Source organism: Rissa tridactyla, chromosome 2, assembly GCF_028500815.1.
Source record: "Rissa tridactyla isolate bRisTri1 chromosome 2, bRisTri1.patW.cur.20221130, whole genome shotgun sequence".
Lineage (NCBI taxonomy): Eukaryota > Metazoa > Chordata > Aves > Charadriiformes > Laridae > Rissa > Rissa tridactyla.
In genome coordinates, this window is record NC_071467.1 from 138,245,121 (window position 1) to 138,261,060 (window position 15,940).

General features: G+C 38.8%; 1 protein-coding gene across 1 annotated transcript; it reads left to right on the forward strand.

Annotated features, from left to right (window-relative positions):
• Window positions 1–20: 20 nt before the first annotated feature.
• NDUFA4 (NDUFA4 mitochondrial complex associated) lies at window positions 21–3,200 on the forward strand. Its single transcript, XM_054193165.1, has 4 exons — window positions 21–182; window positions 869–957; window positions 1,295–1,355; window positions 2,980–3,200. The coding sequence occupies exons 1-4, from the start codon at window positions 141–143 to the stop codon at window positions 3,034–3,036; spliced, it is 249 nt and encodes an 82-aa protein (XP_054049140.1). The 5' UTR covers window positions 21–140; the 3' UTR covers window positions 3,037–3,200.
• The last annotated feature ends 12,740 nt before the right edge of the window (window positions 3,201–15,940 follow it).

The window sequence follows — 15,940 nt, forward strand, 5'->3', positions numbered from 1 at the left end:
ATCCGGGCGACGGCGGCGCCGGGCACCTGCCGCGGCGGGGGCCTCGGGTGACATTGGGCCTCGGCAGCTGAACGGGGAGGACGGGCTCCGGAGGCTGGTAAAGAGGGAGAGCGAGACCTTCGCCTGCGCCCGCTGCCGCCATGTTTCGTGTGATGGTCACCCACGCCAAGAAGCACCCCAGCGTGAGTACCCGGCAGCGGGGCCCCGGTGGCCCGGGGGCGGCGGCCCCTCGGCCTTGGCGGGTCGCCCTCCCCCACCTCCCTGCGGCCTTCCTCTGCCGGCAGTCGGTTCCCCCCCCCGCCCCCCTCGGCCCTGCCGGTCACCCCCTTCCTCGCTCTTCCATCTCCTTTCCCTCGGGATGTCAGGCCCCTTCGGTGGGCCGGGGCGGACGGCCTGTGAGCACCTCGGGGCTGATGGGCCAGACACTGTCAAGTCCCTTTTTCCTCCAGTGTGTGTGGGCCTTGCTCAAGGTGGCCCTGCCATTCTTCTTGCTCATTTCTTTCCCTACACACACAGCCACACACCCACACCCATTTTCTTACTTTATGATCGGGGTGGCAGGGGCTGTTTTGGACAGTGGAGGGACCAATGTTTGTTTCTCAGAAACATGCTGTTACAGGGCGTTTGGGTTCTGCATGTAACAGTATTTTTTTCATGCGTGCCACTTGGTAGCTGGTAGTTGCTCTCTGACTCCAGGGCTGTCCTGCACGCAGGGGGCTTGTGTCAGGGTTTCAGAGGGCCATGCATTAGGGCTCAAAGTGTGTGAGTGTGTTCTTTGGTTTGTCATTGCTGTAGTCAGAAATGCTGTGTAATAATGCTGTTCTGTTGTATACTGGTATGACATTTAATTTTTTTATCATTATTCTAGTTGATCCCTCTGTTTTTGATCATCGGATCTGGAGGCGTTGGCGCAGGCCTGTATCTCATGCGTTTGGCAATGTTCAACCCTGATGTCTGGTATGTATAAAACAATTCACAGCGCCCACTTCTCTTGCTGCATATATTAAAATAACCTTCACTGCCTTGATCTTTATGTTTCTGGGGGCCCTAACGTCTTGTTCCAATGTCACTGGCACTGAGTGTGTAGAGATTTTCTTGAGTAGGGGATTATTTTTTTTTTACTACATGATATTTAGAGACTGCAGGCAAAGGACTGTGTTGTCTTCTGTGGAAGCTTATTTGGATGGGTGACTCTCCTTGCCCTAATAACCACAGTACACATAGGAATTTTATTTATTTTAAAGCTAGTGTGATTCTCTTAATATGTTCTCATGTCTTGCATTTCTCTCAACAGCTGGGACAAGAAAAATAATCCAGAACCTTGGAACAAACTGTCTCCCAGTGACCAGTACAAGGTAAAATGAAAAATACAGATTTTTAGGAAACATAATATCAAAGGTGTAGCCTACTGCTTTAGGATCTTTGAGTATGTTGGAAAGTAGCTGAATGAGTGTTGTATTTCCTCTGCTGTGCAACGTTTGTCCCTAGAACTCAGAGCACAGAGAGCTGACTTTGAGATTATAAACTTTCCTAGAGTTAGTTGACAATGGGGTGCAAGAATTCTATGTGTAAGCATTCGTATATATTGCACTGTAAGAAAAAGAAATTATATGCAGGAAAAATAATATACTAGCTCATAATACTCAGAAATAAACTACAGGGAGAAGGACAAAACCTCGTAAATTCTGAACTAAAGCTTTCTAAGCTCTGAACTGTCGTCCTTTACTCATGAGAAGCGAAGCAGGAGAATCTGAGGGTTTAACTTAAACAGTAATTCAGTTCCGCAGTTGATTGAAAACAAAACAATTGTCTGTAAGTAACTGGATGCAATAGAAATATTCTTTAAGTAATATTAAAGTAATTTCATTTAACTGATGAGGAAGCAGGCAAAGATGTGTAAAACATTTGGTAGTTTACAGAAATCATGTTTTTATCGTGTTTTACTAAAGTGGTATTTTAGTAGATTCCTGTTAAGAATATTTTAAGTTTATCCTCAAGCTACTAAAAAAGCAAAATGTTTTCAGAGATGGTGTCTGTTCAGTACCATATCTTACTGTTCAAATAATTGAAATAAGCAAAAAGAAACAACCCACACTCCAAAATAAAATAGGTTGCGGTTCCCTTAAAAGTCTGGGAAGAACATAATACTTTGTTGTCATTGCTGTTTCTGGAATGTTGCTGTTTCTTAAATATCTAAAAGAGGCAAACTCAACATAGTGCGCAGCACAAATTCTTTTAAAGAGTGCATGCCTTGTGTAGCATTCCCCTTCTGTCTTAGCATGCAAACACAGCCTCAGGGTTTACCATATTTGGGTGTGTGTATCATTGGGTATTTTTTTTTCCAAATCTGCACTGTGGGAAATGGAAAGGCAGATGCTCTAAACTGGAGGTGACTGCTTAGTAAAAAGCTCTGATAGAACAAGTTTTAGCTTTTGATGAAACTGTTTTTCTTTTGTAAACTTCTCTTTGTTATACCAACTTCCTCAGTCTTGCCAAAGAAAAGAGTTGAAGACCTGATCATTACTGTAGGAGCTGCACAGAAAGCTGTAATTTGAATGTGCTGTAGGCTGTTTTGTTTTCTCTGAGGAAGTTAAAAAAAATTGAATTTGGGCATAACTAAAAATAATCAAGCTAATTTCTTACTTTTTTCTTTTAAAGAAAAGCTATAGCATCACATGCTTGATGTTAGCTCAGGCTGGGATGCCAAAATATGCTTTTTAGTCACTGAGGCAATGAATTTACAGACTATTTAGGCTGTTTTGAGTTGCTTGTAATGGGATCCAACTTTATTAATCTAAACTGAGAGTGTGAAAGGGTCTGTTCTTACCTTCCTTCCTCGTCATACTTTCCAATTCTAGATGCAAACTTGGTTTTTGCAGCACCGCTCTAAATGAGTTCAAATGATTCATCTTTTTTAGTAAATACCATGGAAAATAGGTAGTCGAACTTACTCCTTTTTTTCCCCCCTCTCTTTCCTAGTTCTACTCGGTTAACGTAGACTACAGTAGACTGAAAAAGGACCGTCCTGACTTCTGAACAACACATTCATCTCCATAAGCTGCACAGAAAGGTCTTCCCGAAGCCGTCCGCACAATTGTCATGCTTAATCATCCAGGAAATAATCAAACCTGCCTCACTCTGCACTTGGTCATGTGTTTGGAAGTTTTTTGATGAGGCTTAATAAATGTCTGAAACTTGAAGTGTCTACTCTTTACTCTAATTTTGCAAAATGAGAATATCTTCCCATTAACAGTCTGTTGTATGATCAGTCAAATAGTAAGCGAAAAGCCAGTTCACGTTTCCTCAACAAGAAAGCAAAGTTGTCTTGGTGTGCTTTTTACTCAATCTGTTGATTTTAGAGAAATAATTGCATGTTCATGCTGTATAATGAACTGCAAGAACTTGAAAGCATGTATTATATGTGTGTGTGTATCTATGTATATATATGTACACGCACATATATATATATTATTTTTTTTTTTAATTGCACATGAATTTTTCTACTTGCCACTTTAAGAAGTTTTGGTAGCAGACGAGTCAATGCTGACAAGTCCTTGTCCAGCAGGGAGGCAACAGATGTTGTCATATGTTGCTGGAGCGAAGGGGGGAAAAAAAAACAAACCCAAGGGGAAAAAAAAAAACACAAACTCAAGCTTTCTACAAAAGGTTTCATTTCTTTTTCATTTTAAGTAGTTTGTTAATAAACAAGAAGGCAGTCTTAAATATTTAAAAAATAAAATGCTAGGAGCATATTTAAGATTTTCTGTGGATCACACTTTTAAGGAAGGGAAGCACACAGTAAGCAGACCAGCGTACAGGATTTGAGGAATAATTAGATTAAAATGTAAAATATCTTTCAGCAAGGGCAAATTCTCATACTTGCTTCATTCTTGCCATGGGAAGACAAAAAGAAAGTATCTTTGCGAGTCTGTAACATGGTAGATTTTTCTTTGTGCTTTTCTGTGAACAGCTGGTATTTCCTTGGATAAGGGATGTAATTCTGGACCACCTGACAGAGTACAGCTGTTCCTGTCTGGATACATTTCAGTACACTTAAAATGGACTCTCAGAATGCAGATAAACGTAGCTGCTGTTAGAAATAGCTTGAAAGAAACTGAGCAGCAAGAACTTTCGTTGGAGAAGAAAAACTATTCTGTGGTAATAGACTGAGAAATAAATACTTGCAAAGGCTTCATATTTTATATGGAAAAATCTTACAGGTCAATTGAATGTGATTTATTTGGTAGCAGTTGTGATTGTTTTCTGTTTCATGATATACCAAAATGGTGGCTTTACTTGTGGTTTTCACTTGATTGAGAGGCTTTCACGAAATCGGAGGAAGAAAATGAGTGTTCTGACAGAGACGATGTTTACGGTGGTGGGGCAAAGTCTATAAGTGTCCTTGGGGACTGTGGTTGCTACCTTAATCCAAATATTTTTAGGAATAGATCTCTCTCTTGCAACACTTTGTTCTTCCATTTTAAAAGTATGTCAGAAGTAAATATGGGAAGTGTACCTGGTTGGGGTAGTCCTTTTGGATTTTAGTGATCCTGCTGTGGTCTTCAAGTGCAGATGGTTTCTCTGGATGTTAGGAAAGGCCAATACCCAGGAAGTAAACCTGATACTCAGTAAGGTGAGACAAGGTTGTTCCTTTTGGTCACAGCTGAAGAGGGTATAGGCTCATGTTTTTCTTAATAAAGGCACTTAAATAGTCTGCCCTTGATATATTTCAAGATATATTTAACAAGAACTTAAGCTATTTAAAGCTCTAAATCTGTATTGACTAGAAAACTAAAAGGCAATTCGTTCAGTTGTGCTTCCTCTTTCCTTACAGCAGCATACTTGCTGCTGAAAATACACAAAACTTGAAGTCTTTTAAGTTAAAATCATCATATCTCATTCTCAAGGCAGTTATTCTGAGGGGACACTTGCTCCCTTTTCTTTGGGTATAGCCTTCTGTCCTATTTTAAATGGTGACAGAAGATAGTCACCATTACCTGCCAGACTTAAAAAGTAATAAACATCATAAGAATTTTGTTTCTTTCTCAATCTTTAATGCTTGGAATATTCAGTAATTGAAAAATGTTACATAATTTCCAAAAAGGAACTGAGTCAAAAGAAGAACTCTGCGTATTCGGTGTGATTTACCAGCTCAACCAACAACACGTTATTTTCATACAAACATAATACTGTGCTGGTTTTTGGTTCCATGGGACTAATTTCTCGCTGAAGATGTTTTTTTTTTACTGTTGAACCCTCACGCCTGTAGAGACCTCAGGCCACTCTGCTCACTGTAAGTCTGTCTTGAATTATTCTGTGGGCAGAAATCAAGCACTTGCTTAAATCTTCAGCTTTGGGACACAGAAGCATTGAAATTCACCAACTTTATTGGTAGTATGGCAATGTGTGTTCACATCCCTAAAGGAAAAGTTCCACATTTTTTGATGTTTTATAATTATCTTATGGGTTGATAGATCTATCCTAGTAATTCAGTTCTGTGATCTGCTACTATTTCTTCAGTAGTTTGGGGTTGATTTTTGGGTTTTTTTTTTGGGGGGGGGGCGTTGGTGTGTGTTTGTTTGTTTGCTTTGTTTATTTTTAAACATACAAATGCTCTTTGCTAGTCCCTTGTTCTATTTTTGGTATTTCATCTGTTGTTTTTATTCTTAAAATTCCAGTCCAGTAAGGCCTTAAATTCCTGCTTACCTTTTTCTACTGTGATTTTTCCTTAGGGACTGAGGAATCATTTATTCCACGTGAAACCAAAGCACGAGCTCGGCCCTAGTCTGTAACTGCTTGGTAGTGCTCTATCAGCATCCAGCACCTTTCTTTGCACTTTTGTAGCATACTGTTTCTGAAAGAGGACCTTTTTCACAGCTTGGCAATATTCTATCTGTATTAAAATATTCAACCACCTTCTTTAAAGCTTCTTTAAAGCCACCTTCTACCTCTTTCTTCATGAAGTCAAAGGTGGTGCTCCCTGAAGACAGCATGAAGATTACAGTTTGGATTTTTAGGATTCTAGCTTCTACCTTCCATCTTTGGCTATGAACTTTTATGAAACAATTAAATCCCATCATGCATAGGAAAACCAAGGTCCTTCATTAACACAGTGGCACGTAATTTTGCTTGAGCAGATATCCTGTGTTATCTGGAAGGGGCTGATATTCTGCTGTCTTACGTTTCAACTAAGATGGATACAGCTGCTCCCTTCCAGCTTGTGGCAGAATTTTTTGGAATGATCGGCGTAGGCCTGGCTTGAGGGTCTTGTTAATGAGCCACGTACAGAAGCTTTGTCCGTAATTTTTACAATACAGCATTGTATTGTAAATTAATTCTGCCCACCTAAGATAGAAAGAATTACAGGTTTCCGAGTTTTTGGCGCACGAATGCATGCTCCATGCAGCACGTTGTAGTGTATTTCCTTTGGCTGTATTTTTAGTATAGCCTTTAAGTAGGATTTATGTTATTTGCCTGTAGTAAGGAACGTTCCTTGTGAGTATAAAATATCGTACTGCCCCTAAGAAATTAGAAGGGTGTGCCTGATGCTAAAAGTATAATTTAAATTTTGCATAGGATTTCTAGCCAAATGTCATCCGAGGAAATACATTTCAGATTTGTTTTCAACCTCTGCTTTACCTTTAAAGCTAGCTTGGTGTGTGACTATTGAATGACCTTTAAAACTAAGCAAATGTATATTTAATGCTGATTGGACTGTAATACTTTGTCAGAAAGAAAGGTTGAAAAGTTATTACAGGAATTTAAAAAAAGGTATTTAGACCAGAAAATGAGTTATTGCAAAAAATTAGATATGTGCAAGTGCACACAAAGTTATTGTTTCTACTCATTGGCCAGCCTTACTGAGAAAGCAACTGTATGAGCTAGAAAACCCTTTCTCCAGGACAAAGCGAAGCACAGCAGGTCTAGGAGAACTCCAAAAATAGGTCTTCGCTTGCATCGTTGCCACGGTAATTTTTTTATATTACTTCATAGAAAAACTTACTCTTCAGTCCTCTCTTTTGAAATCCAGGAGCTGTTTGACTTCATGCTTTCATGATCCATCCACTTTTCCTTAGAAGTGGTCTTGGCATCAGTATTTAGTCATGAGAAGTTCCTATGAAGCTCAAATCGTTTCATCTCTTCCTCTGATCTCTAAGCTTCTTAAGAGTGTCTCTGGGTACCACTATCATGGCACGTTTCCCAAATGTGTGTTAATTCCAGTGCCATCCCGCTTGGATGAACTTCGTGGGTTTTTTAATCATTTCAAAATATTATTATCTATGGTTGGTGAGGCTTAGCGCTTTCTTAGTAAAAATGGCATAAGCCAGTGCAATGCAAGAAAATACACACCCTTTCCATTCTTGAGAAGCAAATGTGTTTTTAGCATCCAGAGTAACATTTATCTAAGCCAGAAAAGTATTCTACATTTTTTCTTTCTCTCTTTTTCTTTAAAGTTTCATGTAAATGAAACTAAAAGTAATTTTTACACTTCCTAAGCTAATGTTATTCTCACAGTTACCAGCTGAAGACCCTGTGAGATCACCACACTTTGACTTGCTCGATTTTTTTTTCTACTTTCTCCTCAGTCAGTATTGCTTTAGGTAATGTGAAATGAGAATTTAAGTATGCAAGTCAAGGCAAGAACAATGCATTCAAACTTTTGCTAGTTTGCTATCAGCATTTACCTGACATTCATTTGCTACTGGAAGATGATCAAAAAATAGTTTATTAACACATGGCAACGCATACATTACGAAGGAGAATAGAAATTCTGCTGGTAATATTCATGACTATTGGCAACGCTTTGTAACTTAGACACCTCAAATAATATTTCTAGGGTCATTAATTTGAATTACTTTGGACAAAATAATGCACTACGCCATTTACAGTTCATCACTATAATGTAAAGACAACTTTTTTAGTAGAATTGCACAAGGCATAACCCAACAGACAAATTTATAGACTTGTTTTTTTCACATTGGAAGCAAACTAACTATGAACATGAAATGTTTTCTAATTTTAGTTTCCCTACTGCAGGCAAATGAAACAAACTGCTGAGAAGGTAATGAAAACAGATTACTTAATGGTGAAAAATCTGAGTGCCATTCTTTCTCTACCAGTGGTGCCACTGCTGGAATTTAATGGGGTGGCACCAGCATGTCTGAATGAAGATTTTGGTCCTAGCTGTTTAAAAATAGGGTTGAATATAATAAGATTTCCTCAGTACTGGTAACATTTTTTCTTTTTTCTTTTCTTTTCTTTTTTTTTTCTTTTTTTTTTCTTTTTTGCTAGACCAAGAGCAGGAAAGTAGCAGAACTCATTGTCAACAGAAAGAAAACGGAATTTCATCCCAATTTCAAACTTCCTACTCTAGTACCACTTACATCTCCTGATAGTCTATGAGATTTTGATAGAGTGTTAAGGGGATAATTTTCTTCAGATGTTGTTCTCATCTTCATGATGTGTCAAACAGATTTAAGTTCCTAGCATTTTGGAGGCTTAGGGGAGGAAAATTCATTCCTCAAATAGAGACAATGTGCTTAAAATAACCAGGGATCACTGAAGCAGTTTTCTGCACGTGTAAATCATCTTTCTCACCCCCCTTTATAAAAGCCCAGGTAAGTTGGGGAATTATTCCAGAAAAAAAGGTGTAATATATATGGCGGAATAGGCAGACGGAGCTGCATCAGTTTTTATATCAATTACAGCAAGTGCCGGAGTTTTTTCTGTTTACATCCGTCAATTTGTACATGCATTTGACAAATGCAGAAGTTGTTTGTTACACATACCTTGGCTGCTTGGCCTGTTAGGATGTAGTGAGAATTAGGTTCAGAGCAAAACCAAAAAGGCATGCTGTCCCAATGGGTTTAAATTATTACTCAAAATAAAAAAGCAGTAGCAGAATAACTGCAAAAGGAGGTCTGGGGCTCTCTGTTCTGAAGTTAGACTACTAATGACAAGTTTGTGCTAGTGCAATACTGTGAAATAAAAATAAAAACAGATTCATTGTGAAAATATTCTTTCTCTCTAAATAGCCTCATAATGGCATTATTTAAATATTAACTTATTTCTTATTACAAATAATGTAAAATATATATATGAATCATGTCTGAACCGTATGTATTTTAATTGGATATGCTTTCTCTTAATGATTTCAGTATCAGTAACTGGTTATATTAGTTTAAGATTGTAGTATTTTATATCTCACTCTGCATTATTGTACCTGAACAAAACTTACCTTACCTTCAGGAAGGAAAAGGGTTTCAGGTCTTCCATCTTGAATCTAATTTTGTTTTTATGTATGAAAATTAAATGCCTGCATAACTGGAAAGAGTTGTTCAGCAAATTGTTATTCAGCATCGGAGAAGGGACCCTCTCCCTTTTTCTGTAATGCAACGTAACAAAGTAAGCAGCTGAATACATCTCTCCCCAAAACAAGGAGGGACAAAATTTTCAGGAGCTGTTTTATGCTGGTGGCAAAACATCTAAATATGAAAGAACTCTTTTGCATGGATGGGTGAAGAGGTAGTGAAGCACCACCACCCGACCTGCTCTTTATCCAGGGCCCTGGCAATTGGTTGCTTTTTCCAATCCTGGCAGAGAGGAATAAGGTCAGGAGTTGACTAATGGCCCAGGCTACCACAGCTCTGTGTTTAGAGGTGATCTAGACTGCCATGCAATATTTACATGGTGAGGACGAAAATGACGACTCAAACCTTACCTGTTTCCCGTATCAAATAAAATCTTCCACAGCTGGCCTGATAGCTGGAGTAAAGATTACTCGAGTTTTTACAAATTCTACAATTTAATAACCTGAGCTTGAGCTGATGGTGAATAGAAGACACTCGACAAAATTAAAATGGTATCCTCAAATTTAGAGTATCTTGCCAAAAGAAGTATCTCCACTACGGAGCACAGCATGCAGTGGTCAGCCAGGTAGATATGATTTTTATTGTTCATAGCAATAGCCTTCCTAATCCTGGAGCCTGGGTGCTTGCTCCAGCAGTCAAATGAGTCATGTAGCTGCATTCGCCAGCTCACGGAGCTTAAACACTATGCTTCAGAAACAGTGGATCTCTTCTGGATGAAGCTTAATATTCCATTATCTACCTGCGTGCACATCAAACGCAAAATAAACAGTCCAGTAGCGTATCTGAAATTCTGCTTGGATGTATTTTGCTGTGTTTCTCAGTCATTACAGAGAGCTTTTATGGGAAAGAAGAATGAGCTTTTTAAGACCCCAGAAAGAGAGATTTGTCACAGCCAAAGCAAGGAGAATGGAGAGACAGAAACAAGTGGCCTACTCACCGAGGCATAGGAAAGCAGAGAATGTAAAATGTGCAGTGGAAGCATAATGAATTCCTCCATTACAAATTATTGTCACAGGGAAATGTTTTTGTACATGAATTTTGACATAGAAAATTGGATGGATTTTCTGTTTGTTTGTATGTTGCATTTATTGAAAATGAAAAAAGCTCAGTGACAGCAGTATATAAATGTGTATAGATATGTTGCCTAAGGTCTCCATTTTTCTTGTCTTTAGTCTTTATTCTCTCATCCTTTCCTCAGCTAGATAGCCAGGGTTTCTGCTTACTAGCCTGAGAAACCCTCGTCACTCATATATCTTCTGCTTGTCAGGAGCTTTCCTTCTGTTAGGCTGTGCTATTTCCTGGCATGCTGGAATCACTGGCTACTTTTGTGTTAAAAAGAAAGCGCACCTTTTCCCATCAACATCTCGTTACAGCTGTGACACCAGCTTTGCCAGTAAGCAGGAAAGTTAAGTGATCCGAGTGAAACTTTGTAGAATTTGCAATAGAAAACTGCCTTGATGTGAAACTACCTACCAACAAACTGAGGATCGTTGGTGGAAGCCTGACCTCTCTGAAAAAGAAGTGATATCATATCCTGACCGCAACAATATCTGAAAAAGGGAATTCACCCTACATTAAATAGCTAGAAGATTATTAGCTGTTTGAAGATTATATGAGTACAATTGGTACTGTAAATATTTGGTACCTTAAAACCAATGAAGTTAGCACCACATACACAAAAAATATAATAAAATATATATTTAACTTAAAAGTGCACCTCTAAAGGTCACAAAGGTATTTGTATTCTGTATTGTTTTGTTTTTTACTGAAAGAATATTAATAACAAGTAGATAACTTTGTAGATTCAGAAGTGAGGTATACAATGTTACTTGCTTCTAACCAGTTTTGTCTAATTTTGCACAAGAATTGATACAAACCCTGTTGAAAGTAAAAGAGAGCTCCCCATCAGCTGCAGCAGGCTTTGTGTTAAGAGACCATTGACTATGTTAGGGTCAGGGAGGAAGGAAGGAGCATGGGGGGTGATATTTTCATGTCACTGTAGCGAAATGGAGTTTGGTGATTGCTTTGAATGAGACCAACATTTCCCTTTAGGATTGGATTTTCAGTTGGGTAGAGATGGTTCGCAAAAGCTGCTTTACCAGATCCAAGGTGTCAGAGATGACTTTTAGAGCTACTTTTAATATCATAAAATCATAGAATGGTTTAGGTTGGAAGGGACCTTAAAGACCATCTAGTTCCATCCCCCCTGCCATAGGCAGGGACACCTCCCGCTAGACCAGGTTGCTCAAAGCCCCGTCCAGCCTGGCCTTGAACACTCCCAGGGATGGGGCATCCACAGCTTCTCTGGGCAACCTGTTCCAGTGCCTCACCACCCTCAGAGTGAGAAATTTCTTCCTGATATCTAATCTAAATCTACTGTCTTCCAGTTTGAAGCCATTACTCGTCTTATTGTCCTGTATTTATTCTTTTGTATATGCACTAGTGCATTTAACTTTAGCAAGGTCAGTTTTCATACAATTTTTTGACTCAAAGACATTAATTCTGTAGAATGCATACTATTTTGGATTTTATCTCTGTTTCCTAAGCCAAATAAACTTCTCTTTTTTCAAGCAATCTTGACTATATTAATTTTCTTAGGGCTAATTAACGCATGCAACTTCCAACAGAGAAGAAAAATTAACTTCTGATTTCTGGTGAGAGGTGTGCTTGGATGTTCTGGTGACGCCGTCAGTTAAAGGACCATACGGTTTGCTTTCGAGTGTGCCCAAGCCTTAAGGAAACCTATTCAGCAAAATGCTGCACCCTGCAGCAGCATGACTTCGGGCCAACAAGCCTAGTCTGTCACGCTAGTAGCAGTCTAGCCACATGAGCGTAGCACACTGCATCTGCCCAGGCTACCAGAGCCACCTAACGCTACCGTAAGGCCATGGCTACTGGTCTCCAGGCCAGTTTGTTAAGAGCGATCTCAATTATTGCTGTGCAGCACTGCCCTCTGCCTTGTGAATTTAGGCAGACTAGAACACACTTGGTGATGTTAAAGGGCAAGACTCAAGGATTCAGGCTGTTTCCATGATTTTTTTTTTTTTTTAACTCGAATGAAAAAGAGACATGGGAATTCTTTTTTTTGTGTGTGTTTACACACTACAAAATATAAACAGGACAAAGAATGTACATTATGAATAAGAAGAGATTTTTGTACAGCTGTGAGTATAAAATACTTTCTACTTAAGCGTGCACATATATGCACACACAATGCATGCCTTATGTATAGATATAGTATACACACATGAAATATTTTTTAATATTTGCATTTCAGGTGATATGTTACATATTAATATGGTGTCATGGACGCGGCTGCTACCGAGCGCTCATCTCGCATGGCTTTTAAATGGCGTATGCTCTTCTTTCCTTCATGTGTACGGTGCGTTCTTTTGCAGCTGAATCTGTATGGGGACGTCAGTTCTTAAAAGAGAGGCGGTCACGTTGGGCAAGCAGCAGGCAGGATTTCCAAGGGCTGAGCCCTTTGTCGCTGGGGCTGGAAGCGGGCCACCGAACGGTGCGCGGCGCCAGCCCTCCCAGCCCTTCCAGCTGCACCTTCATCTGTGCATCATTAGAGCAGCAGAGGCTGCTGCAGTCATCCAGTGGCTGTTGGTGAACAGCTATCTTACCATTTTACTGCCTGGAAAGGAAAATTTCTCTTTATTTTCTTTCCACTAGGTGGGTTTTTTTTTCACTAGGTGTGTGAGGTGCTACAGTAGTGATTACACTCATGATGCACATTAGGCAATAAGCCTACTCCTTACATGTTTTAATATTCCATGTTGGTATCCAAGCATGCTTGGAAAGCAAACCTTGCCAGTGGTTTTTATTTATTTCTCCATTCCTGCATAAAGTTTATGATTTTCTAAATACAGGAGGCCTCTTCATCAATACTCTTTTAGATACAGCATTGCTATTTTGTTGAAATGTCTTTCGTCTTGCTTTAAAAGGTGCTTCCTTGAGAACTGATTTATTACACACGGAATTTTGGTGTGTGGTGACGTTATTTTATAAACGGCAAAACTTTATTATGAAATCTTGGCTTCTTTCAGTCAATATTTACTATGAACACTTAATGCAGGCATAAACTTCATTTAATTCATTTAATCTATCTATCCAAATTTTAAGGAGATTTTACTTAATAGTAAAAAGGCATCTATTTGGGTATTTAAAAGTTCAACAAACGCAATAAAAATAGGCATCTTCATATTCAGTGCATTTGTATGACTTATTGTTACCCTCATTTAAAATTGAAATGGGTTTGTATTGTGGCTAAAGTTTAGAGGTAAAATCTTGGACATCATGAATGGCAATGAGAATTTGCTGTTGATTTAAATAGAGCCAAGATTTCTTTTGGAGTTATTTAAAAATCATTAGTAGAAGCCTTTGCAAACTGAACCAGTGTTTGCTTAATCCTTGTGTTTTCAGTAGAGAAACGTATTTATGAAACATGCATGAGATGTCTGGTTCTTGGCAGGAAGCATCCTGGCTGCTTTTTTGCTGCAAAGCATCTCAGCCTTGGCAAAATAAAAGTAGCAAGCTTTAAACAGATTAATAGTTTATCTGATTCAGTGATCATCTTGCTTTAGGACACAGTTAAAACCATCAGAATCCTTTTCTTGATCTTACTCGGAAAGCATTCACTGAGTAGGCAGAAAGCGGCGTTTAGTGCAGATGTGCTATCACTGGAATGAATGCTGTTGGCTGATTTACTTTTTGTGTGTTATTCTAGGGTAAGTAGGTAGCCCTATTTTTGCTAATAAGTATACATAGAATATATATAGAATGATTTATTTTGTGACAGCTTTTGAATATAATAAAATATTACGAAGGAGGGGTTTGAAATCTTCCTTATCGTTGTCTGTGGTTTTTTTGGTTTGTTGGTTGGTTTTTGTTTTTATATTCAGGGATATGGCCTGCTTAAGAAACAGAAACACATGCAATCTAGAGGGAAATGACCAGTTGTTAGAAGCTCTATTTTTATTCACATTTTTTATTTCGTAAGTAATCTCTGAATACTCTTGAGGTCCTTGAGATCAAAGAGTTAGAGGATACAACTCTTCTGTCAACTGCTAAATTTTCCTGAATTTCCCTCCTTATTATGTAGTGTGCTATGCAGTTGTAGAAATTCCACACTCCACCAGCAGCTATAAATCTTTATCCCTGTGTTTATTCTAATCTGATTATTCAAAGACTCACTTTCAAACATTTGCACTACGATAGCTCCAGGATCCGATGCATACTCCTAATACCAGATTGGCCTTTCCCAAAGAACATGCAGTCTGAATAAATAAGATAGAAAGGAGCTGGAGAAAGGGTACATGCTAATCTATAAATACAAAAATAAAAGTAACAATTTTGTATAATAGTACATAACCATACTCTTATTGAATGGATTGCTTCGCTTTCATTTACTTTCATTTATTGGGCCTGCCATATGGCCACACTTTTTCTTCACAGCCAGTGATATTATCTGTTTTTCTGTGCCAGTGTCCTAGCCCTTGAGGTTGTTTATCCCTGAAAAAAAAGAAGATCAAACTTGTAATCCACTGCAGCAATAGTCTTCCAGACTCAATCAGATTTCTTGTTAATCTCCTTGACAAGCATGAGTGTAGCTTCCTCTGCCCGTAGAAAAGGAAAATTTCTCTTTATTTTCTTAGAGTTCACCAAATCTCTGGTTCCCAGCATAGCTGGTTATAATTCTCACTTTTGAACTCTGAGAGCTGAAAATACCAACTTGGTCCAATTTATTTTGAACACTGGGACAGATAAACATTTGTAAATTACCTCAACCCTAAACTCAGCAATGTGGCCACACTGGGGATAAAAAGGGTAGGAAAGATACATTCAATCAATTTATACACAGACCAGCATGGCGAAGGGAAGCAAAAAAAAAAGAAGGGAAGAAAGCAGTGAGTATTTTATTGTTTTGTACTTGATTTGAAGCAGTTTCAGAATTACCAGACAACTAAAATCCAGTAGACAGTGTAGATGCTGAACAAGGTTTCTAGACCAGCGGAGGAATAAAAAGGGATGCTATTTAAGATGCCGGGACTGTGTAGAGCACTGTCGCCTGAAGGCTAGGCTCACCACAACCCTATCCAGTGCTAAGTCCTGTCCGATGCGTGTCATATACATCATGCCCTATACACACATATCTCCATGAGACCCACATGTCCTATAGGTTAGTCCTAGTAAGTGCAAAATAAGTGCAGATATGCTTAGAATCATCCAGACGTGACCCCTAATCCTGATTTTCTGATTCTGTGGAGCATAATCAAGTTTGAGGCAAGGATGGCTCATTTAATTTCTTTATGAATCCACTAACACTCAAAATGGCCATTCCTTTGAAAATACTGGAGAGAATGTAAGAAAACATGGTCATCTCTGTGAAGGTGTCACTGTCTCTCAAACTGAAGCCTAACCACGTAATTCAAGAGAAAGGTTTGCACGTAGCTAGAATTCTTGTCTCTCTATCTCATTGGTGGTGGTATAAATGAGGGAACCCAAAGCTGAATACTTTGTAAAATAAATTTAAAGAATTAACTTAATAAAATGGAAGCTCAAAT

Coding starts and splice junctions, on each gene's coding strand:
- NDUFA4 (XM_054193165.1), top strand. CDS start 141: ATGTTTCGTGTGATGGTCACCCACGCCAAGAAGCACCCCAGC. Junction 183..868: donor ACGCCAAGAAGCACCCCAGC/GTGAGTACCCGG, acceptor TCATTATTCTAG/TTGATCCCTCTGTTTTTGAT. Junction 958..1,294: donor ATGTTCAACCCTGATGTCTG/GTATGTATAAAA, acceptor TTCTCTCAACAG/CTGGGACAAGAAAAATAATC.